Source organism: Eurytemora carolleeae, unplaced genomic scaffold (genome assembly GCF_000591075.1).
Source record: "Eurytemora carolleeae unplaced genomic scaffold, Eaff_2.0 scaffold1424, whole genome shotgun sequence".
Lineage (NCBI taxonomy): Eukaryota > Metazoa > Arthropoda > Copepoda > Calanoida > Temoridae > Eurytemora > Eurytemora carolleeae.
In genome coordinates this window covers 133-24312 of record NW_019397415.1, presented here as the reverse complement: position 1 = coordinate 24312, position 24180 = coordinate 133, and the positions used below count along the sequence as shown (strand labels likewise).

Genomic DNA, 24180 nt, shown 5'->3' with positions numbered 1-24180 from the left:
AAGTTTAATATTGTCTGGTTTAATTTTGTCTAGGATCAATACTTTCTAGATTTACTATTGTCTAGGTTTAATATTGTCTAGGTTCAAAACCTTTTAGGATTAATATTATCTAGGTTCAATACTTTCTGAGTGTAATATTGTCTAGGTTTAATATTGTCCAGGTTTAATATTGTCCAGGTTTAATACCTTAAAGGTTTAATATTGTCTAGGTTTAATATTATCTAGGTGTATTATTGTCCGGGTTTAATTTTGTCCAGGTTTAATATTGTTTAGGTTCAATACTTTCTAGGTTTAATATTGTCTAGGTTTAATATTGTCTACGTTTAATATTATCTAGGTTTGTCTAGACACTGTTCCTATCCCTATATCGTGCTCCTTTGTCAGTAAATCCACCAAATTCTGAGACCCATCTATATGAAATAAAACTTCTTCCGTTGTTCCGGTAGTCCATTCTAACAATCGTAAGATTGTCATGACTCTGTTGTACACAAATAACCTCAACTTGATGGTTTCGCTACTACACCAACTCAGAGCAATTGTTGAATCAGTCAAGTAAATCACCTCTCCTACCTCTGATCCCAAGGAAGATTTAACCATGAAAGCCAATTCTGCGCACAGTAGTATCGCTGATAACTCGTTCCTGGGGATGGTTTCCTTCATCAGCTTTGATTTAGCGGCTAGGAGAGAACACGACCACATGCCTGGGCTGGTTTCCACCCCGGCATACACAGCCGCCCCCCCTGCAAATTCCGCTGCATCTGCTAAACAAATCAGTCGAATTTTTGATTTCTCCTCTTTTTCACCTGGTAGGCAGAACCTTGGTATAATTATCTCAGGCAGGTTGACATAACTCTTGAGAATCTCTCTCCATTTCTCTTGGTCTTCAGCTGGGAGAACCTCATCCCATTCCTTCCCTTTCAATGAACTTGTTTGCAGCTTCATTTGAAGTTTTATTGGCTCAAAAAAACCACACGGATCAAATAACTCTGATATTTTTCCAACTATCAGGCTCCTGGTTAATTTGACTCCACTCAGTACCTTCTCTGCATCTAATCTGGTCTTGACTGGTTCTAGGTTTGGTTTACGTTCTCCTCTGAGTTTCTTGTTCAAATTCAGTTCTCCGATCCCTGGTGACAGTTCATCCTTCTCCGGGTCCCACTTATATCCTAGTAGTTTCATGGTTTCTCCATCCGTGCTTGCTTTCTCAGATGGTTTTTCTCCGCTCCTTACGATAAATTTTAAAGAAAAACCTCCTCTCTTCAGAACTTCCTGCACTGCTTCAATCTGTTCTTCCCTTTTCTGCTTAGAATCCTCTCCAGATAAAATATCACCCATCAAAGCGTCAGTTAAGTTTCTCATCTCATCCTAGTGACACTGAACTGGTTTTACAACATATGCAAAGTTTGCGTATATTAAACAAAAACTGTTAAACCGAGCCAACACAAATTACATCATTGCGTAAGTTTTACATATTTTTTCCACTAAAATTCAAAGTTTTTAAATCGTTCTAAAATTAGACCAAAATTATGACTGAAATACTTAACTGCCCAAAGAATTATTAAATTATTTAATTAATAATATATTTTTTCATTATTCCAATTGAGGATTAAAGGGAGTGTTTACGTAATTTATAAGTGAGCCTGCAATTAAAGAGTTAAATGCCCGAATTATAACGGTATCCTTTGATATCACCTATCCTCTCTCAAGCTCTTGTAGGCCCCTGGATATTTTCCTGCTAGCATTTCTGTCAGTTTATCCAGTGCAAAACCTGCTTGCCCTCCAGTACTAACTATCCCGTACCATGCTCTGACCATGACCCAGACCTCTGGTTCCTTTTCCTTATCCAACTCTTCCCCGTACAGGAACAAGGAGAATGGTAGAGATGGATCATCCATGTACAGTTGATTGTACAGCTTGCTGATATCTGAGCTCCAGATAAATTCTGTACATCTGCACCTTACCATTATATTGAAAATCAGGCCAATTCTGTTCTCTCCTTTTGCCAATATCTCATTCATCCTGGTCATGGAGGGGTCGACCACCATCCTCACCGGCGTTGTAACTGAGTCCATCTTCATCACCAACCTCCAAGGATTGAAGTGTTTGAACTCAGCATTCATTATTAACCCTTTCTTGTCCTCAGGCATATCTTCTAGCTTGATCACGAAACCCTTCTCCACCAGATCCTTGTGCACCTTCCTCATTCCATCCTTGACAATCTCTGATTTTTTACACTGAGTTTTGTAGACCTTCAACGCTTGACTGTAATTACTCGGGTTGCTGTGGACTGCTGTCAGGAACTCAACTGGATTCTTCAGGAAAGGGTAGTTCACTGTAACCTTCTTGTTGATCACATCAATCTTGACACTCTCCTCAATCAGCTGCTGCTCTCTCGCTTCTCTGAGAGAGATTGCAGTACGCCTACTACAAGTTTTGCAGTTTAAACATTTAGAACATTCTGCACACCTAAAACCTCCTCCTTCTTCAGAGTCTTCATCATCCATTGCATTTCTGAACTTTGCCATTGGAACCTTTGACTTGAACAGTCCAAAACTTTCCTTGTCCAGGGCTGTGCTGATAACATGATCTGGAGAATTGCACTCCCCCGTGTTTACAATCACACTCCCTGGTTCCTCATCTTGATCTACTCCATCTTCACCCAGGGCTGTACTGGATCTACGGTCTGGAGAATTACACTCCCCCGCTGACCCACTTACACTCCCTGAGTTTACCTCCTTCTTGATGAATCGTTGAAATGATCTCCAGGCCTCTTGCTCCATATGCACCCTGCACGCCTTCCCCTGAGACTCCAGGATTGAATTCAACCTTTGATGATCATCTAAGCTTGATTCAAGATCGTCTTCTACTTCCCCATTACAATCTATAATATCTTCCTTAGTTATAGGATGTGGGTTCACTGTTAGACCTAGTTTCTCATTTGTTCTTATTGCATAACAGCGCTGCTCTACCTCATCATCTAAGTTCTCCATTATCCGCTCCCTTATTAAAAAAACAGCATTTGACATTTCAGGATACTTCTCATCATTTACTGTGGTGAAGGATTTGTGTGGTCCAGCAAAAATTATTCTTGAGCCATTGACATCTTTAAAAGGACTTAAATATACAGCTACTCCCAACGGCAGTACTTTTATCATCACAGGATCCAAGTTTGTGTTCTTTATTCCCAGCAAAAGATGAACCTTAGAACCGCCCACTTTCTCTGGAAGAACTACATCCTTCTCCTCGTCCTTGGCTTGATCCAGGTACTGTTGACAAATCTCCGTCAATTCATAGGTTCCAAAACCTCTGGTGACGTCATCCATGCCTACACACACTACTTCATGATACTCTCCTCTTTCTCCAGGTCCTAGGTTGAATCTAAACGTACCATGATTTGATCTAACCTTACTGCCGCCTACCACAGTGAGATTAGTAGGGTTACTTGAAACTTTCTGCAATCCTTCTTTCTCTGCCAGTAAGCCATCTATAATGTGTATGTTCGCTCCTCTGTCAAAGAACACCAGTGCCTCCGAACTCCCAATCTTGATAGTCTGCATCAAATAGCAAGAATGTTCAAGTACTTCATGAATAATCTTCTCCGGAGAAATGGCGTCCATCCATCCCGTCTCCGAGTCTATAGATGGAGCAGGTATGTTCTCAAACTTCTTCTGATCCCATCCTAGTGCATTGGCTCCTGTAAAGTTTGAATGAGTTAAAGTTAGGAGTAACAATAAAGTTAAGAAAGCTAGCAATAATAAACCGACCTTGAGCAGGCAGAGCTGTAGGCGGGACTGTAGTAGCTGGGGGCCAGATCAGGGTTGGGAACTTAGGTTTGATAGCACTAGGACCCTTCTCAAGTAAAACTGCGTAGCGCTGTTTAAGGCCAGTGACGTTGGCCTTAATTTCTGGGAGGATAGGTGACCTGAGCAGCTGTGATAAAGCAATACGTAGTCGTAAACCAGACGGAACACTAGAGTCCTCGTTCCACTCGGCTCCAGGGAACACTGCTGGGGCAAGGGGAAACCCCCAGGTATCGTTGATAGGGGAGAGTAGAGCAGGTGGGGCTAAGGAGAACTCGTAGTCTGCTAGTTTCAGGCCTGGAAAGTTCTGGTCCAGGTAGAGAGGGTTACTGGCTAAAACCGTTAAAGGGAAAGGATAGATTAGGATGATAACTTTAGCGTAGCTGTCAGAAGTCGGATACACGAACAATCTGAGGCAGAAGGCTGACAAGCCGGTTGCTTGGTATAGGTTAGGAGGAACTACTTGACCATTTTGAGAGAAACTGAACTGACAATCATCAGAAGATAGATAGCTGGAGCAAAGTGTACCAGGAGGGAACGTGAAAATAGAGAGGTCTGGTATAGATAAAGTTAACTGAGTAGGGTTGACTGTAGTCCAGAAGGAAGCCGCATGGAATGATTTATTGTCCCAGAGACTGCCAAGTAGGTGGAACGAGGCTTCGTCTACTCTGAGGTTGTCTGCCGAGAGAGAGACTGACAGGCAGCCTAACGTCTTCTTGTTCCAGTTGACGCTGGAAAGGAGCACTGAGCCGAAATCGTCGACAGTGTCGACTGAGAGATCTTTGAGTACTCGTAGAGAGAGATCCGCCGGATCAGAGAAACCAGTGTTGCTACGGATTACCGTCCGAGCTGGAGGCATGACTGAAAAAGGAAGAGTTAGAAAGAAAGAAATATAAATAAGTAAATTAGGAAATAAATTAGTTGAATTAATAGAGAGAAGTTTGAAAGTAAGAGTTTCTAAATGAAAAATTATATACTAATAAAAGTAAGAGTACATTAATGAACCAAGTAGTACAAAGGATTAATTGATGAAACATTTAAACAATTAAAGTAAGAATAAATTAATGAATGCTAATGACTGTCCTTCGGGATGCCGTAAAAAGTTTCCAAAAGTAAATTAAAAAACTGAAATTAGTATAGAATAGGAACAATAAACATTATTGGAATATATTAACTGTACTTAAAATTATAAGTTAGATGGTCGAATCACAGGAAAAAATTTAAATGTATAAAAGAAAATATTGATGCAAAATAAACGTTAAAATAAAATGCTAACAAATAACAGTAAATATTCATAAAGTAAAGATAAAATAATGCATAAGATGTTATCAAATAATAATAAATATTCATAAGTTAAATTCTAGATGGTCGAAACATTAATAAAGTAACAATATAGAAATCAAATAAATAGTAAAAATAAGTTAAGCACCAATTGAAATTATAAGTCAAAATAATAAAATAATTGTAAATGGAACTAGTAAAATAATAAGTACTAATTAAAAAAGGAGTTGCCAACCAATTGAAATTATAAGTCAAAATAATAAAGCAATTGTAAAAGAAGTAGTAAGGATCTCGTAAAGGTGAAATCAGGTTTAAAGGAGAAAGTAACGAAACCAAAAGTTAAACCTCGTAGAGAAAAAATATCTATGCAGAGCAGTGTTAAAATTTAAATCGTCACTGTAAAGATTGGTAGAAAATACTGGACTGAATAAAAGTAAAATAAGCATTAGGCGTGTAGAAGAATAAACTTAGCTAATAACGCTGTTATAAAATAATACTCTCCTTCTGAGAAGAATAGCAGAAAGTAGTAGGATAACTCTGGGAGGTTGAAGGTAGACTGAGTGTAAGAGAGAAAGGTGAACACAGGTAGAGAGTAAGTAAGGTACACGTGCAGTACACATGTAGGACCGGGCCGCGTACAGCAATAGCAGTATATAATTGGGAGCAGAGGCTAGTCCAGAAGTCGTCTTCAACTTGTTTATCCTATCTAGACAATTCTTGTCAGTAGCCTAAACAACGATNAGTCGGTTAAAATTTAGCCCAAATCCAACAATTTATCGCCCTATCACATCAATTTACGAAGACATGTAGGGATTATCAATTCATCTCAAATAAATAGAGTTATCCCGCTCAACTACTTAACATATTTTTCCGATCTGGCAAATATATCAAGGATGAGCATTTAGGATTTATTAATTGAACTCAAGCAGAGTTATTCCCCTCACTCCCTTAACGTATCTTTCCTAACTGGCAAACATGCTAACAGCGAGGGAATAGTTCAATAAATAAGAAAGAAAATTCTTTGTTATCATCCAGTGATTGTCACCTCAGGATATTGATCAAGAGGGTACAGTCGATGGATCATAATCTCAGGCAACTTCATCCAATCATCCACTCATGAACATCCATTATCACACTGCAGGGTGTCTATAAAAGCGGATAATATGGGTCTACAGATTCGTTTTTTATCAGATTTTCAAAATTGAGACCATTTTTTAAATCTCTGTACAATTTCCGGCTCAATGAGCCCCATTTTAGGCTTGTAGACATAAAAATAACAATTGCACTGTAATAAACTGTAACCTAACCTTGAATATAAAATTGTGAAAATTGAGTTTATCTTTTATTTTTAATTTTCTCTAGTTGCCTATATAATTATTACTTTTATATCTACAAGCCTAAAATTGGACTTATTGAATCGGAAATTGTATGTATGATATAAAAAGTGGGCTTTATCTTGAAAATCCGATTACAACCGAGTCTGTAGACCCTTATTCCCAGTTTTTTGAGACATCGTTTATTCGAAAAATAAAAGTAACATCAACAGTGCTGAGTTTACACTATACGCGAGCGGGCATACTGGTTTTTTAACAATTTAAACACAAGTCAGAGAAAAACATATGGAGCACTCAACCGTTTTAAAAGTTCACCTCTGAGCAGTAGGCACAGAGGGGAACTGAATTTCTGCTTACAGCTCTTTTAACAGAAAGTTTAGGCATAAGAGAAATAAAAAATATCCCATTATGAGAGACTAACATGTTGAAAGAATTTATAGAATTTAGAAAGGCCAGGGTTTCGATTATTTCTAGGTAATCTCAGTACTCATAAGTCACAACAATCCGAGGGTCTAAAAATAATCTAAGATAAAAAATTCAATTTTTATATGGAATCCAACAGTAAAAGTACATTTCGTAGTTTAGACTAAAACTAGAACAGAGATGAAACATCAAAGCCAATAAAATTTGAACAAATTAAAGTTAATGAAAATAACCAAGGAACAATAATGATAAAATAAATAATACATAATCAAGGAAGTCGGTCGGTCCTGTAAACTTTAAGTACCAACACTCGGGCTGGATCTTGTGATCGTGTAGAAGTAGATTAGTATGTATTATTATTATATTATAAAGATTTATTCACACACAAAGATGTAAATACATATATAAATGGTGTAGTTAAAATTTGTTTAAATAAATTTTTTTTGGAAATACAGGTTTCCAAAAGAAAAGAGAAAAAAATATGCAAAATTACGCACAAATAGAAAACATTGATTTTTACTCACTACATAACATATTTATCATTTTCAGAGATATATCCACAGGGTTCATCCCTAGGTCTGCAATTACAATTTGCTGGAGTTGTTTCCTGGCTCGCTCAATACTCTTCCTCACAAGATCTCTCTCTCTCTGGTATGGGATTCAAAGGATCTGGAGTCCGTCTCCTGCACTCGGGATTCACACAGCGTGTTCTGCATAGAATTATTCACTATCTGATCCGATAAGTCCACTACTAATCCTCTCAATCCCTCTGTCACATGCCTGCTGGAATCCAATGAATCTCTGATTTCATCAAGCTCCTCTCTCATCCTGTTCACAGCTAGACCCGGAGAACTATCAGCAATCACTTCTTGAATGGAATTGACAAGCTCTGCAGGAACATCCGTGTGTACTTGAGCAGAGATGTGTGCAAACCAATCCTGGATCATCTCCACCTTCTCGTCCAGCTTAGTATCCAGATTGTGTACTCTAGCCTCTAGCCTATCAAACCTCTGATCCTCCAGATCCAGTCTCTCCCAAATCTTGGAATTACTGTTCTCCAGGATCCCAATCTTATCTTGTAGCTCCAAATACATAGCTTCCGCTCCATGCACTGTTGTGGATAACTTCCTCATCCCACTGATGATGTTGTTAACCTTCTCCTCAACAATACTCTGGGGTTTATTCATCAATCTTACCCATTGATCCTTCTGACTATCAGCATTCAATCCTTCTGCAGACAGTCTTGATATTACTTCTTCTAAAGATCTGTTCAGGTCCAGATCTAACGCTCTCCGGATGGTTACTCCTTCAGGTTGCAGAACCCTGGGAGTATTTAGGCTAGGCAGAACAGAGTCTGATTGGACAAACCCTAAACCACCCATTCCTGCACTTCTAGAACGGACACCATCAGGTTGCAAATCAACATCTATTCTTGGGCTGGATAGAATGATCTCTGGTTGAACACGATTTTTAGATCTCTCTCTCCGATTTGTAGCGCTGTATGACTGTAAACCCTGCGGTGTGTTTGGCCTAGTAGATCCGAGTCCTGATGCTACAGGTCTCGATCCTACCACTGCTTCACTACTCCTGGATTCACCTAGAGTTTCTCCTCCCCTGTAAGCAGGTGCAGACACAACACTGTACGGTGATGATCTCTCTATGGGTTCTTCGTTATGGAACACGTAATCCAGATCACAACTTCTCATCATTATCTCCTGATTTCTTTCACTACCAGCCTCCTGAACTGGTACATGTTCATCCTGCTGGGGGTGTACTCCTGAGCAATCCCTGGATATCTGCCGGGCTCTCTTCCGGATTCCACTCAATCTATCCTTGAGATTCCCCAGTTCTCCCACCAACACTAAATCCCCTTTAGTTACTAAAACTTCTGAGATTTTTAGCTCAATATTCCCCAAAAATGTCTTATGATTAGCCTCAATAACATTCATCATCTGTTGAACAGAGCATGCCGATTCCCCCCACTTAATTATCTCATTTCTAAGTTGGGACAAATCATCTCTCAGTTTTACATCAATAGCGTTTGAAACAGCCCTCGATCTAGTACGGATTCTTGATTCAAACCGCGTCCCCCTGCTGCTTTCAATGTTATCATCAATAAACCCCGTAACATTAATCTGAGGAGTAGACGCATATCTATTGGGATCAATATTCTCAAATCGGTTAAATCTTGCGGCTTCAGGTAAATTTAAGGTACTGCTCAGTCTATCCCCTTCCCCTTCTGATGTAGACCTTCTTCTCCCTGCGCCCCGCATGGCAAATTAGGAAATGAGCTCAACAAATTTCACCACACTTAAAAACGTTTCCCCATAAATTTCCAATCTGGCATTTATAGAAGATTAAGTATGTTAAAATTAAGCCCAAATCCAACAGTTTATCGTCCTATCACATCAAACCACGAAGATATGTAGGGATTATCAAGTTAATCTCAAATAATAGAGTTATCCCGCTCAGTCACTTAACATATTTTTCCGAACTGGCAAATATATCAAGGATGAGAGATAGCTCAATAAATTAGACTCAATTAATTGTCATCCATGATCAACAACATTCAGGATTTATCAATTAATCTCAAAGCAGAGTTATTCTCCTCACTCACTTAATATATTTTTCCTATCTGGCAAATACACTAACAGTGAGGGAATAGCTCAATAAATTAAATCTCTTGGTATAGTCCAGTGTTCGTCCCTTCAAGATATTGACCAAGAAGGTACTGACGGTGGATCATAAATCTCAGGTAAACTGCTTTCATCCAATCATCCAATCACGAACATTTCATTAACATTCAATTTCATAACTTAGAATTTGTTCACTCAGTCCTTCACTATATTTTTCCAATTTGGCCAATATACTGACAACGAGAAACAAATCCAGTTTATAATTCAACTAAATGTCCCGTCTCAATTTACTAGATATAGATCTAATAAATGATAAGAGTTAGGACTATTAAAGGATCTCAGTTTAATAAAGCTTCCTTGTAAGCTTATTCCTTCATCAGTCCGTATATTTTCCAATTCAGGCAATATAGCGGCGACGAGAAATTTTTGCTAAATCTCAATTAGTTAACCGGTACCCTACAAGGTTGCGATTGAATGTTTCGCTACTTAGCGATTTTCCTAAAGACCTAATGAACTCTTTATAAGTACCGTGCGGTATTTCTCAAGATAGGATTGTAAGCCTTCCTCTTCTCAACGCTCTCCATAACAAAGGATAATAATAAGGTTCCGAACGTTTATTTCTCCGAGACTTCAATCTAAATAAGTTTAATAAACCCACAGAAAAAGCTTAGAGTGATAAATCATACAAATACAACAAATAAATCAACTCAGGCATTAAAAAAGTGTGGCAAGGAACCAACAAATCACATTTATAAATATCAATCATAACATAAACAAACGATATGCATACATATATATAAGGAATAATTACCACAGTGATCCTAGAATTTTTAGCACGGTTAATAATAGACGAACTTGTAAGACAAATAAATATATACTAAGATAGAAACTGCCCACTCCCACGCGAGAAATCTTGCGCCTGCGTAGTCAGTCTGTAAGCAGCTTCTAAAACTAGTTTTTCACAATACGTTCTGAACAGATTCGCAGGGAAAACTCAGGAATTCACAGGGGCATCAAATAGACTTCATACACGGAGCATGGCTCGCGTAACAAGTAGTGTAGATATTGATAGCTGATTGTGTCCATTGGTTTGGTTTTGGTCAATTACATGCTTATGTCCCTGTAGATATTGATAGCTGATTGTGCCCATTGGTTTGACATTGGTCAATTAATTGCTTGTGTCCCTTGAAACATTGATAGCTGATCATGCCAATTGGTTTGGCATTGATTGATTACATGCTTGTGTCCCTGTAGACATTGATAGCTGATCGTGCCCATTGGTTTGGCATTGGTCAATTACATGCTTATGTCCCTGTAGATATTGATAGGTGATTGTGCCCATTGGTTTGGCATTGATTGATTACGTGCTTGTGTCTGTGTAGACATTGATAGCTGATAGTGTCCTTTGGTCTGGCATTGATCGATTAAAAGCTTGTGTCCTGATTGATAGCTAAGCAAGTGTTCGTGCTGACATAAGTAAACTAAATTGTTCCTGGATAGATACGGGTGCGAGAAACCTTTATGGAGTAGGGCATTTTTACCATTTGAACACATGTATATATAAATATATATATATATTCTTGACTCCTCCACAATTCTCATATTCATGATTAAACCTAATGATTAAAATTATCATGTTCACTTATAAAGCAGAATTCTCAACACAAACATGAAACAGTTAAAACACGCAAAACGTGCGGAAGATTAAGTTAAAGAGTATTCTTAGAATGACATTTTAATTTTAATTTTAATTAATATCATCTGGTGTACTATTGCTAGTATCCTGGCGTCCTATATATCTAATAATATTATCCTGGCATCCTATTGTATATCTAGTAATTGTATCCTGGCGTCCTATATATCTAGTAATAGTATCCTGGCGTCCTATATATCTAATAATATTATCCTGGCGTCCTATTATATATCTAGTAATAGTATCCTGGCGTCCTATATATCTAGTAATAATATCCTGGCGTTCAATTATATACCTAGTAATGGTATCCTGGCGTCCTATATATCTAGTGATAGTATCCTGGCGTCCTATATATCTAATAATAGTATCCATGCGTCCTATATTTCTAGTAATAGTATCCTGGCGTCCTATTATATACCTAGTAATAGTATCCCGGTGTTCTATATATCTAGTAATAGTATCCTGGCGTCCTATATATCTAGTAATAGTATCCTAGCGTCCTATATACCTAGTAATAGTATCCTAGCGTCCTATTATATATCTAGTAATAGTATCCTGGCGTCCTATATCTCTAGTAATAGTATCCTGGTGTTCTATATAGCTAGTAATAGTATCCTAGCGTCCTATTATATATCTAGTAATAGTATCCTGGCGTCCTATATACCTAGTAATAGTATCCTGGCTTCCTATTATATATCTAGTAATAGTATGCTGGCGTCCTATTATATGCCTAGTAATAGTATCCTGGCGTCCTATATACCTAGTAATCGTATCCTGGCTTCCTATTATATATCTAGTAATAGTATCCTGGTGTCCTATATATAGCTAGTAAAAGAATCCTGGCGTCCTATATATACTAGTATTACAAAAAACTTTAAAAATACTTTAAAATCTCACTTTTGCTCTTAACTAAAAAAGTTTCATTAAAAATCAATACTGACTTCAGTGTAAATATATCTTTGATATCATTATTTATAATTATAAAATACGTATCGTTTCTTTGAAAATATGGATATTTTTTCAACCATTGAAGCTTACACCACAGTATTTAGAGGAAGTGTCTGATGAGTCCACTTAAGAAAATTACATAAATAATTTATTAACACTTGCTATATGGAATTGTGTATATGATCGAATAGTTATAATTAGTTAAAATCTATATTTTTTCAAAAAAGGGGGTTTTCAGGGGGGCGCTCCCTACACAAATAATATCTTGGCGTCCAGCCTGGTATAGCATGGTATCCTAGTTTGTAATATATTCCCAGTTTCCTATTAATGTAATATACCTTTAAGTTTCCTAGTATCTATGTAAATTATCATCACATTAGGTTTTATAAAATGTTCAATATATGTAGTATGTACTATGTAGTACATTGAACAAACAATATTACAAAATAAAATCCTCTTTCCTCTTTTCTACTGTTTCTCTAGTTTAGTTTTCTTTTTGTCCTCCCCCTCCCCACTTTCACCTCTTCTCTTTTACTTCCGCTCCCTTCCCAACCCCCCTCAATCCTCCCCATTGTTTAATAACAGTGTGTCTGTATCTAAATGTAGAAGATATTGCACATTTCATTTTTCAAACTCCCAACCTCAAAATCTGCATGCAACGTCATCCTGTGCAAAAATATTGCAAAAATATTGCAAATTATAGACTTGGGAGCAGAGTTTTCAGTTCAAAATCTTGTAAAAACCCTTCAGCATCATTTTTCAACCTTAAATGTTAAAAAGTCGAAAATGCATTAAAATTTGAAGGAAATTAAATCTTCTTGCATTCGTTGGAGCAAATTTCTATTTCCATTCGCGTTTCGTGATTCAAGGCGGGAAATGAATATTCAGTTTATTCAAAATACCTAATCATATTTTTGCCTTAATGTTTTAGGCAAGATTTGTTGTGCATTTTTACTTAGGATAGTCGGTAACTACCGTTAACGGTCGTTAGCGATCATTACCGATCGTCAAAAATTAAAAACGACCTAACGTAACGACGTTTATATTTGAGAAACACAAAAAACAGGATCTAAAATTGAGGCTCTAAAAATGTCCTTGTTTAATCATTAATTAGAAGAAAAAGTCGTTGTTTTATGTTAAAAACTGTTAAATTCTGCAGCTGAAATACGCAAATCACTATTGTTAAGAAACCATAATTGTAAATCATCAGTTTTTAAATTACAAACATTGATCTTCAGATGTTCATTACTTGATTCCAGAAGTAGAAATTGGAAATATTTATTTATAAAAATTCCTTTAAGATATTTTATTTTATTCAAACTCAATCATTTTTTATTCTTGCAAAAAATGAATATAAAATCTTGTAGATTTTTGTAAATGCTTAATCTTATTCTGTTACTAAACTTTAAAACTGAAAAATTAACTATTTTGTTATGCTGAACCTCAGTGTCTCAAAATTTAACTAGTAATCCCTAACTTATTGTAAACTTTCAAAACCTAGTAATATTAATCATATTGTAAACGTTTTAATATTAATTAGGTGGGGATAATACCCTAAACAGCAAATAGCTAATCTCCACCTAATTACAATAATACATGCATAAAGTAAACAATATAAAAATAGTTCCAGATTTTTGGCCTGTATAACTTGTACGTGTATTTTTAGCAATAAACTATATCTTATCTTAATATTTTATATAAAACGAAAATTTTCCTGGTTTACAAATATCAAACAGGGGCAAGGGGGTAGCTAGCGGCTCGGAAAGAGGGAGAGGAGGGGTAGATGGAAGGGAAGGGAAGGGAAGAGAAGGGGGGGGGGAAGAAAAGCTGGGATTTGTTGAGTTGATCTACATTGCTGGATTGTAGACTGTTATTAATGCAAAAACTAAATTATACTCACTAAATGTAATTTCATTGTATTTCTGAGAATTCCACACTGTAATTTCAAATTCAGCTTCATCGTAATTTAAAGCCATGATATTAAAAACATTTGTACATTTAAATATTAAACATAATCTTACAGTTATTTAAAGATTTTTTTTATTTTTATTCGAAAGTACTCTTTTTTTAAACAAATTAAAAATGTTTAATTCTGTATTTCGCATTCCTGAAGAGAGTACTAAGATATATTTTAGTAGCAGAACAAAGGGTTTCAAAATGATTTTTCATAAAAAAAAAATCATTATCTGTCATTTATTTCCATATTTCTTGTTTTACTACTAAATTAAAATTTAAATTCCGAAATATATATATGGTTTCATAGATAACAAAGTTCTTTATGATCAAATAAAAATCAATGTAAGATTCTTCGCTAGAGTTAAGCTTACCATGAATTAACTTGCCAGGCAGCTCTTTGATATATAATAACTTTGCCAAGAGACAAAGTTGCCAGACAACACTTTGCCAGTTGACACCATGCCACGTGACATAGTTGCCAGTTAAACTTTGTCAGGTGACAATTTGCCAGTTGATGATTTTGCCTGTTGACAATTTGCTAGTCAACGATTTTGTCAGTTAATAACTTACCAGTAGACAATTTGCTAGTTAACGATTTTGCCATTTGATAATTTGCCAGTTGACAATTTTGCCAGTTTACAATTTGCCAGTTGACAATTTGCCAGGTGGCAATTTGCCAGTTGAGAATTATTTTACAATTTAACACTTCACACTTTAACAGTGAACAATTTGGCATTTTGTACTTTATTGCCACTCAGAAATTAAAAGCATTCCAAATGGTATTTGATTTGAACCAACGAGGTTATATTTTATAGAGTGATGAAGTACTGACAAATATGTGAACTGGCAAATTTTTCAATTGGCAAAATTGTGAACTGGGTAACTGTCAACTGGCAAAATAATCACCTGGCAAAATGGTCACATGGCAAACTTTTTACATAGCAAATTGTTAACTGGCAAACCGTCCATTGGCAACTTTGTCACATGGTAAAATTCTGCCTGGCAAATTGTCGGTGGGAACTAGGTATATACCTGGCAACTCCAGACTGGCAAAGTATCCAAATTCTAAAAATCTACTGATTTTGAGAATCGTTTACGACACTTTTTTGATTGAAGGATAACTTGAAAATCTTGTTTAAAGGGACTGTAAGCATTATGTCAAGTAACCCTCCATACAGAGAAGCTAATGACCGAATAACAAGGATTTGTCTTAAGATTTTTCTTAGACATAAATTAGATATATATCCATGTTAATCATTTTAAAAGCTGACTATTGCAGTCTCCTGTAAGAAAATTAGCAAGAACAATATAGCGGGAAATAAAAAATACTTCTCACTTCATAAGACTAATATGGTATGATATGTATAACGTTAATGTATATTATTTAATCAATAATATTTTTTTATATCATTATTAGATAAATAAATGGATTATAAAGACATTTGCCCACTCTATACTGTAAATAAACTGTAATTTTTGTAGACGGTAAATAAAAACAAATTTTTTGCTCTTCGCGCCAATATATTTTTTACCCCCCCCCCCCCTCTTGTCTTAAAACCTAAAACCGCCCTTGAGTTGACAGTGAAACCTTTTTATTCGAGTCTAAGATGTTTATAAAAATTCTTGGGATTTTTGGCGATAAAGTTTTTTTATGGCGGAAGTTATAAAAATATTTAGATTGATATTGTTATTTGTCTAATTATATAACTGTGTACTATATAGCATGATATATTAATATAAAACCACAGCTGGATATTAATATAAACTGCAATGGAACAGCGGGAGGCGGGGATTTATATAAAGGGGGCGGGAAGATTTATTTAAAGGGTCAAATAAAGAGTTTAAAGGGAGTGTTCGTAAAAGTTCAAGTATGTCCGATTATGACTCATGAATCCTGGACCGATTTGTCTCAAATTTTGTTATGGGTACTTCTTCTAAATTGATGGTTTTTAAATTTGAGTGATTTGACTTTTAGAGAAAACTCCAGAAAAAGCTGGGTTTCCAAGCAAGTATATAAAGTTTTTTTGTTGGTCTGAGCCCAGCTCATGAACCCTTTTGCCGATTTGCCTCAAACTTTGAACTTGGTAGATTTACAGTAATGTTCTTAGTTTGGTTTACCAACTCTTAATTGAGTGGGTTGACATTTATAGAGAAAACTTAGTTTACAGGCAAATTTATAACAATCTCTGTTTGTTTGTCCGATCTTTGTTTGTTTGTTTGTCTGATCACAACTCATGAACTCATGAACTCTTGAACTCATGAACTCTTGAACTCATGAACTCATGATGTCATGAACTCATAGACCGATTTGCCACGAATATAGATGGGGGAACTTAGTAGAGAACTTGGTTCTTTTCCTGGTTTTAAAATTCTAAATTAGTTTGTATCAATAGTTATATAATACTCCTTGTTTGTTAATTTGTTAACCCATAGACTCAACTTTGGATTGAGGAGCTCGGTAGAACTAAGTTAAACAAGTTTAGTCAGGTTTAGAAATTTCCAAGTTCCATATTTTCTCAAAAAAAGTCTCCTCCCCCCTTCCCCCTTTTTTTGGATTTTTTTCCCCAAAAAAATATGCTTGTCTGCGCGAAGCGTTAAAAAATGTTGCAGGGGTTTATTCCATAATTAGGGAAAATAAATGATTTTAGTGGACAATAAATGATTTTAGGGGAAAATAAATGATTTTAGCGAACAATAAATGATTTTAGGGGAAAATAAATGGTTTTAGGGGAAAAAAAAGATTATAAAGAAAAATAAATGATTTTAAGGGAAAATAAATGGTATATAGGGGAAAATAAATGGTTTTAGGGGAAAATAAATGATATATAGGGGAAAATAAATGGTTTCAGGGGAAAATAAATTATGTAAATGGGAAAATAAATGGTATATAAGGGAAAATAAATGGTTTTAGGGGGAAATAAATGATATATAGGGGAAAATAAATGGTACATAGGGGAAAATAAATGGTTTTAGGGGAAAATAAATGATTTTAGGGGAAAATAAATGATTTTAGGGGAAAATAAATGATTTTAGGGGAAAATAAATGATTTTAGGGGAAAATAGATGATTTAAGGGGAAAATAAATGATTTTAGGGGAAAATAAATGATTTTAGGGGAAAATAAATGATTTAAGGGGGAAAGAAATGATTTTAGGGGAAAATAAATGAATTTTGAGAAAAAAGTATAGAAAAACGTGCCTGTAGAGGAGTTATAGTCCCATTTTAAATGTTTTATAAGGATTATTTCCCTCCAAGGGGGAGGTTGAATAATATACACCCCTGTTATGGAAAGAATATGATGATGGATAAAAAATTGTCTATGATAGAGTTTCCATTTTTCCAGATGAATTTTATTCCCAAAAATGTCATGGGAGATATATTTATTTAGTTTAAGCCTTTAAATCCTGGAATATCATTCTGAGGTCAAAATTTATGAAAAATAGATAAATTATAAAATACTAATTGCAATACTTCTTTTGTGAGCTCTCAGTCAAACTGAAGGGGAAGTTCAACTACAGGGTTACCCACAAAGGATGAGACTGTAAAGACGACATAAACCTTTTCAAATATGACGATCCAAAGGTTAAATTAAGTCTTCTGTCTTAAATGCAGTTTTTAAACATCTTATAATATAATTTGTCAAGGAACGAAGATGCTTTTAGTTGCAGAGAATCATGAATATAACGAAACAGACAGTGTAGATTCTGCACAGTCGTCTCTGAAGTCTCATCCTTTGTGGATAACTCTGTACATACAGTTGTCTGATTTCCTGCAGTTTTTTTTCAACATTTTTTTGTATATAAAAAACATTAACAAAACTGGTATTTAAAAACATTCATCTCTAAAAAAGATAAAAAGATAATGAAGATAAAAAAGTAATGTTTTAAAACTATTTTTATGAAATAGCATGATTTCCCTTCTATTAAGGATATAAAGGTTATAACCCCCCCCCCCTCAAAAGGTCAATATGGGAAGGACTTCCCCTACCTCCATTAAGGGTGAAGGTATCCCCCCCCCCTTTCTCCCCAGGGGGTGATTATCCCCCTGACAATATATATATATATATGTACTTGTAGACCTGTAGTTATTGACTAAACAAGAATAAACAGAACAATCAGCTAATATATATTTATATTTATATAATTAAAATTACATTAGGTTCACGAGAAATTCAGAGAGTTTCGTGCCCCGGTCTTCTTTAGAATTCTATGCATTAGCACCGGAACCCTCCCCAGAACCGTCCTGGTTATCAGCAGCATCAGCAGCATCAGCAGCATCAGGAGTATCAGGAGCATTTTTACCTCCTCTATTTCCAGAGTTCCCGCGCTTTCCACCTGTTACAGGAGGAATTGGAGGATTTACGTCAGCTTCTTCAACATTTTTATCAGCTCCCCCTATAATAATACAAACTATTTTTTTTAAATATTTCTCCTTTTAGAAATCTTTGTCTGTTTTAAAAACCTTTGCCTGTTCAGAAATCTTTGCCCTTTTTAGAAATCTTTGCGTTCTTTAGAAATTTTTGGCTGTTTTAGAAATCTTTGCCCTTTTTAGAAATCTTTGTCTGTTTTAAAAACCTTTGCCTGTTCAGAAATCGTTGTCCTTTTTAAAAATCTTTGCTCTTTTTAGAAATCTTTGCGTTTTTTAGAAATCTTTGGCTGTTTTAGAAAACTTTGCCCTTTTTAGATATCTTTGCCTGTCTTAGAAATCTTTGCCCTTTTTAGAAATCTTTGCCTGTTTTAGAAATCTTTGCCTTTTTTAAAAATCTTTGCCTGTTTTTTTTAAAATCTTTGCCTGTTTTTTTTAAATCTTTGATATTTCTTACATCTTTACTAATATCTTTGTCAACAGTTGAATTGACAGTACGATTCCAAATCAAGAATGCATGCATGTATGCAACGATCAGGCGATTTTTCAGTAAATTTCTTCCATTTAGATTTCTACGAGTTGTAAACGGCCCAACCCAACATGCAGTTCAAAGCACTGTCCCTTTGCTTCGAATATTTAGATATAGAACAAAACAACTTATAACAAATATGTGACACAGATCACATCGGTATTCTAATAAATAATTTTATTGTTTAGATAATTGAAGTTAATAGATTTTAACACTTTTAATCAGTGCTTATGGATCCGGATCCGATTCCGCAACATTTTGGCTTTCTGGATCCGATTCCGTAATATTATGCGGATTCGTATCAGAGGGGCAAAATATCAAACAAAAACCGCAATTAAAAATATTTTGATCTTGAAACCCAAATCTGAACTGTTGAAAAACAAGATTTTAAGAATTTTCTTATTTCTGAATGGTTCCTCAAGTTTTAGAATAAACATAAATAAAAAAAGAGAAAAAAAAAATTCAGTAAGTTTTTAAAAAAACGTTCATGACTTAGATCCGAATTCATTTTTTCCAGTGGGGATCCAGAATCCAGGATCCAGATCCGTATCAAAATTAAATGGATCCTTAACACTGCTTTTAATTTTGATTTTCAATTTTAACCTTCAGCAGGCTTCAGCAGAGCTCCAAGAGCCTTTACGGCAAAATTTACAAGATCTGGAACCTGACGAAAAAAAAAGAATCTTTGCTTTTGATATTTTCAAAATTAACTTTTTTCATTGATAGATTGGGTACCTTTCCAGATTCAACCACTGCACCAAGAACATCAGCAGCTCCTTTAAGAGTTTCAGGTTTGGTGGCGACCTGAAAAAAAAATAATATGATCTAAATGTGTACTTTGCATGTGTGTCTGTTTGTTTGTGCCCGATCAACGTCAAAACGGCCGAACCAATAGGATTCAAATACTCAGTACTCACTTAACCCCAGGGATGGTTTTGTACTATCAAAATGAAAAATTTTGATCTGAGAAAAATGTTAACATTTGTTATTCTTGAAAATGCGCCAATTTGAATAGACAAAACTTTAAAAATTTCAGACAAATTAAAAATATTAAGTGTAAAGCAACATTTGAAAGCTTAAATTGGAAATAGGAAAAAGAGCGAAAAGCGTCCTGAACAGCTGAAAGTCTAGCATGTGTTTTTTTAATAAAAAAAATCTAACCTCAAGTAAGTCGTTCAATGCATAATCATCTCCTCCGGCTCCTCCAGTTAGAGATGGGCATCATTTTTGTGAACGAAATTTTTCGTATACGATGGTGGCATTCAGAAAAAAAACAATGAATGAACAACTTGGACCGTGGAGAGAAACGAAAAAAAAATATGGTTGTTAAAACATACCAAAAAACAAAGACAAACGATTTAAACAATAATTTTGAGAGCGTACAAAGTCATTTTTTTAACACTAAAAAAAACTAACGAAATGGGTCGCTTACAAACAATAAATGAATTAAATGTAAAAGGCCGAAAGCGCCCATCTCTACCTCCAGCTCCTCCAGCTGGCGGAGGGGCAGCACCAGCACCTCCAGCTCCTCCGTCTAAAGTTTTTTTTTAAATTTTAAACACGGATCAGGTAGACAGGATTCAGGGTTGACTTGTACCAGCGTCTGACAAGTCGGAATGTGACGGGTTGAAGAAGCGAAGGGCCGCGACGTTCATGTATAAATGCACATTGGGCTTAAAGAAAGAAAATATTTTTTTGTTCATGATAACTTAGAATAAGTACGAGCTATGTCTAGGCCTGGGTATGTCCGACTTTTTAATCGTTTTGTTCTGTTCTAGAACAAGGGCCTTTTCCCTAGATCGTTCTTGTTGTTCTTTTTCCAATTATTCCATACACATTCTGTTTCGTTCCGTTCTTGGTGTTCTTAGTCAAAGAACGGTCAATCCCACTCTGTTCTTTGTGTTCTTAGTGGAGAACGGTTCCATCCCCATTCTGTTCCCTTCTTTGTCAAGAATAGTTCCAACCTTGTTTCGTTCTTTATACTCAAATATCTATTGTACATGAATTTTTTTTCTTTCACGCTGCTTTTGGGACAAATATACTGAGGGTTAGAAAATACACGGGCGCACAAGAGGGGGGGCATGCAGGGGGGGGGGCTCATTTATTACTTCTGGAGATTTATTGAAAATAGAACCTAGGATTCTTGGTTTTAGAGGCAGAATTTTTAAAACCTTATATTATCTTCCTATAAACATCATTTTATAAATATCTTTTTTTCATTTCTTCAAAGTTCACAAACCTACAAAGCAGTTTAATTAAAATAGAATTAATTGTGAGGTTTAAACTGACTGCAGACATAATTTCAATTCTGATTCACAACAATGCCCTTCAAAGCTTTGTCTAAACAAGTTTTGCATTAAATATCCATGTTTCCCATTTTGAAAACTGATTATTTTCATTTATAGTGGTTTCTCTACAAAAGTGACTCATGCATTTCTTGCTTCAGAAACGATGAAGAAATGAACGACCCCCAGACCTAGCCACGTCTCCTCCCCCTGGATCCATTTGACCCGCTAAGTAAAGTTGATATGCAGACAATAATGTCCACAACATTTACAATAATCCCAAAATCTCCATCTCTATTGATTAATTAACTTGAATTGTACAGTAAAATCCAGCTGTATGATAAGTAAAGCCCGTCTGAGCCCAAAACTTAAGACAGGGTATCATTATGAAAACCAGTTTTAAAACCCGGGTTTTACGAATGGGATTAGGCAGTTTTGTGGATATCAATATTCTTGTTATGAAATATTTGTTTCTTCATATTCTCCATTTTCTCTCATCTCAAAATCTACAAAATGTTAAGACCCCAAAAAGGATACTCAAGGGTTTTGTTGAACGATACTCTTTTAAATTTCGGGCTCTGGTGTACATGGGGAGGGCAGTCTGCGTCAACGCTGAATCCTCTCCTCCCTGTACTGTGATTTAAAGCACTGCTCCTTGGCATAGTGTGTTTTAATGGGAAAAACCCCTTTCAATGATAACAAAAATAGGACATGGATGACATTGACAAATTTATATCTCTAATAATAACCAATTCTGTTGTTTAGATACAGTAGTTGACGTTTTTATCAATGAAATGAAGACGACATTTTTATTTTATGTTTTGGTCTCTAACTTTTCAAATTGCAGATTTTCTCTTTTTTTTCCATTTTATGTGTATCCAATTCAACTGTTTGAAAGCTTGGTAGTAAATCCAACTAGATATAGAAAGTCGTCTTCATTGTATTGAAATATATTACGCCGACTACACTAGAAAATGATAGATTTTAACACTTTTAATTTCTAAATTGAACCTTTAGGCTTTAAGACAGCGCCAAGAGCTTCCACGGCGAGGTTTGCAATATCTCCAGCCTTCAAAAAAGTAGTTTTTAAAAATCGTGATTTTTTGGGGGGTGAGGGGGGGAATCTAAATTTACTTTTTTCATTGAGTACCTTTCCAGATTCGATAACACTACTTAGTATATCACCAGCAGCGCTTAGAGTTTCAGGCTTTGTGAGTAACTAAAAAATTAATAATGGTCTAAATAGGGAATACTAGTTGATATAATGTAGTGAATACTAGTTGATATAATGTAGTGAGTACTAGTTGATATAATGTAGTGAATACTAGTTGATATAATGTAGTGAATACTAGTTCTAGTTGATATAATGTAGTGAATACTAGTTGATATAATGTAGTGAGTACTAGTTGATGTAATGTAATGAGTACTAGTTGATTTAATGTAGTGAATACTTGTTGATATAATGTAGTGAATACTAGTTGATATAATGTAGTGAATACTGGTTGATATAATGTAGTCAATACTAGTTGATATAATTTAGTGAATACTAGTTGATATAATGTAGTGAATACTAGTTGATATAATGTAGTGAATACTAGTTGATATAATGTAGTAAGTACTAGTTAATATAATGTAGTGAATACTAGTTGATGTAATGTAGTGAATTCTAGTTGATATAGTGTAGTGAATACTAGTTGTTATAATGTAGTGAATACTAGTTGATATAATAAAGTGAATACTAGTTGATATAATGTAGTGAATACTGGTTGATATAATGTAGTCAATACTAGTTGATATAATTTAGTGAATACTAGTTGATGTAATGTAGTGAATACTAGTTGATATAATGTAGTGAATACTAGTTGATATAATGTAGTAAATAATAGTTGATAAAATGTAGTGAATACTAGATAAATACTTGTTGATACAGGGGTTGGCGTTGATATCAATACAATGAAGACGAATTTTCTAACTATTTTTGGATTTCTGACAAGATTTTATCAAATTAAAAATGTACAAGTAAACGAAGAGGAGCTGTTGTATAAAAAAGTAACTATTTTTAAAAAGTGAACTCACTGCAAGTACGTCTTCTAATGCATAATCATCTCCTAAACATAAAGTTTAGGTTTATGGATTTAAATTAAATTTTCTAAATGGAAATTTTTTTTAAATCTACGAAAAAAGAGAACCATTTTTGTTAAATACAAAATACAAAAAAAGAGTGAATATAAGATTAGAGTTTTAAATCGTACATTGCACTCATAAAATGGAGGGTCACTTAAATTTCCACCCACAGTCCCTTTAAACGTTTCTTTAAAACGATATCTCTGTATGATGTTCATTCATTCTTTCATATTTTTCTTCAACTACAAAGCATGAAATATTACAAATAAGCAATCACAATTTACTATGCAGTTTGGACCCGCCTAACCAGGGTAGGTTGTTAGTATGTTTAAAGTTTAAAATTGTTTTATTTAGATAGTTTACCTGAGCCTTCACCTACTGAATTATCTCCTATTGAATAGTCTCCTATAAAATATTATAAAGTGAAAGTTTTAAAAATCAACGAAATAATAATGAAAAATCTGCTTTAAATACAAAATACAAAATTAAAGAGAAAAAAATCTTAACGATGGGCCACTTGAATTTCCGAATACAATCACTTTTAAAGTGTATTCTTTAAAAATCACTATAATAAGGTGTTTGTATGATAAAAATCAAAATATTTTTCTAATTTAAGAATTTAAATTTTAATAATATTATTTTGTCCCACAAAAAAATTGGACCCGATCGGTTCAGCCGTTTTGAGATTATTGGATACAAACAAACAAACAAACAGACAAGCCAAATTTATAAATAGATATCGCTGATATCAATGATTAGACAGAGGATTTAAGGACTCCGTTGCTTATCAGACATGCTAATTTAGAA

General features: G+C 34.9%; 3 protein-coding genes across 4 annotated transcripts; all 3 read right to left on the bottom strand.

Moving 5' to 3' along the window:
* Positions 1 to 333: 333 nt before the first annotated feature.
* LOC111714161 (uncharacterized) lies at positions 334 to 1335 on the bottom strand. The gene has a single exon (XM_023489210.1). The coding sequence runs from the start codon at positions 1333 to 1335 to the stop codon at positions 334 to 336; it is 1002 nt and encodes a 333-aa protein (XP_023344978.1).
* A 2322-nt stretch (positions 1336 to 3657) lies between these two features.
* On the bottom strand, positions 3658 to 5815 carry LOC111714160 (uncharacterized). The gene is made up of 2 exons (XM_023489209.1): positions 5583 to 5815; positions 3658 to 4661 (listed from the first exon to the last, which is right to left on the bottom strand). Exon 2 carries the CDS (start codon positions 4657 to 4659, stop codon positions 3658 to 3660), a length of 1002 nt encoding a protein of 333 aa, XP_023344977.1. The 5' UTR covers positions 4660 to 4661; positions 5583 to 5815.
* A 12357-nt stretch (positions 5816 to 18172) lies between these two features.
* Positions 18173 to 23778, bottom strand: LOC111714164 (uncharacterized; the record flags this gene model as incomplete). Of its 2 annotated transcripts, none has more annotated exon segments than XM_023489213.1 (9): positions 18173 to 18464; positions 19568 to 19628; positions 19700 to 19768; positions 20126 to 20169; positions 20445 to 20498; positions 22261 to 22318; positions 22400 to 22468; positions 23326 to 23357; positions 23737 to 23778. In XM_023489213.1, coding segments are annotated over 9 exon segments (617 nt in total), but the record flags the coding sequence as incomplete, so codon positions are not given.
* Between the last annotated feature and the right edge of the window lie 402 nt (positions 23779 to 24180).

What these genes read in the sequence shown, in the direction of transcription:
- LOC111714161 (XM_023489210.1), bottom strand. Translation starts at nt 1,335, where the DNA reads ATGGGTGATATTTTATCTGGAGAGGATTCTAAGCAGAAAAGGGAAGAA.
- LOC111714160 (XM_023489209.1), bottom strand. Translation starts at nt 4,659, where the DNA reads ATGCCTCCAGCTCGGACGGTAATCCGTAGCAACACTGGTTTCTCTGAT.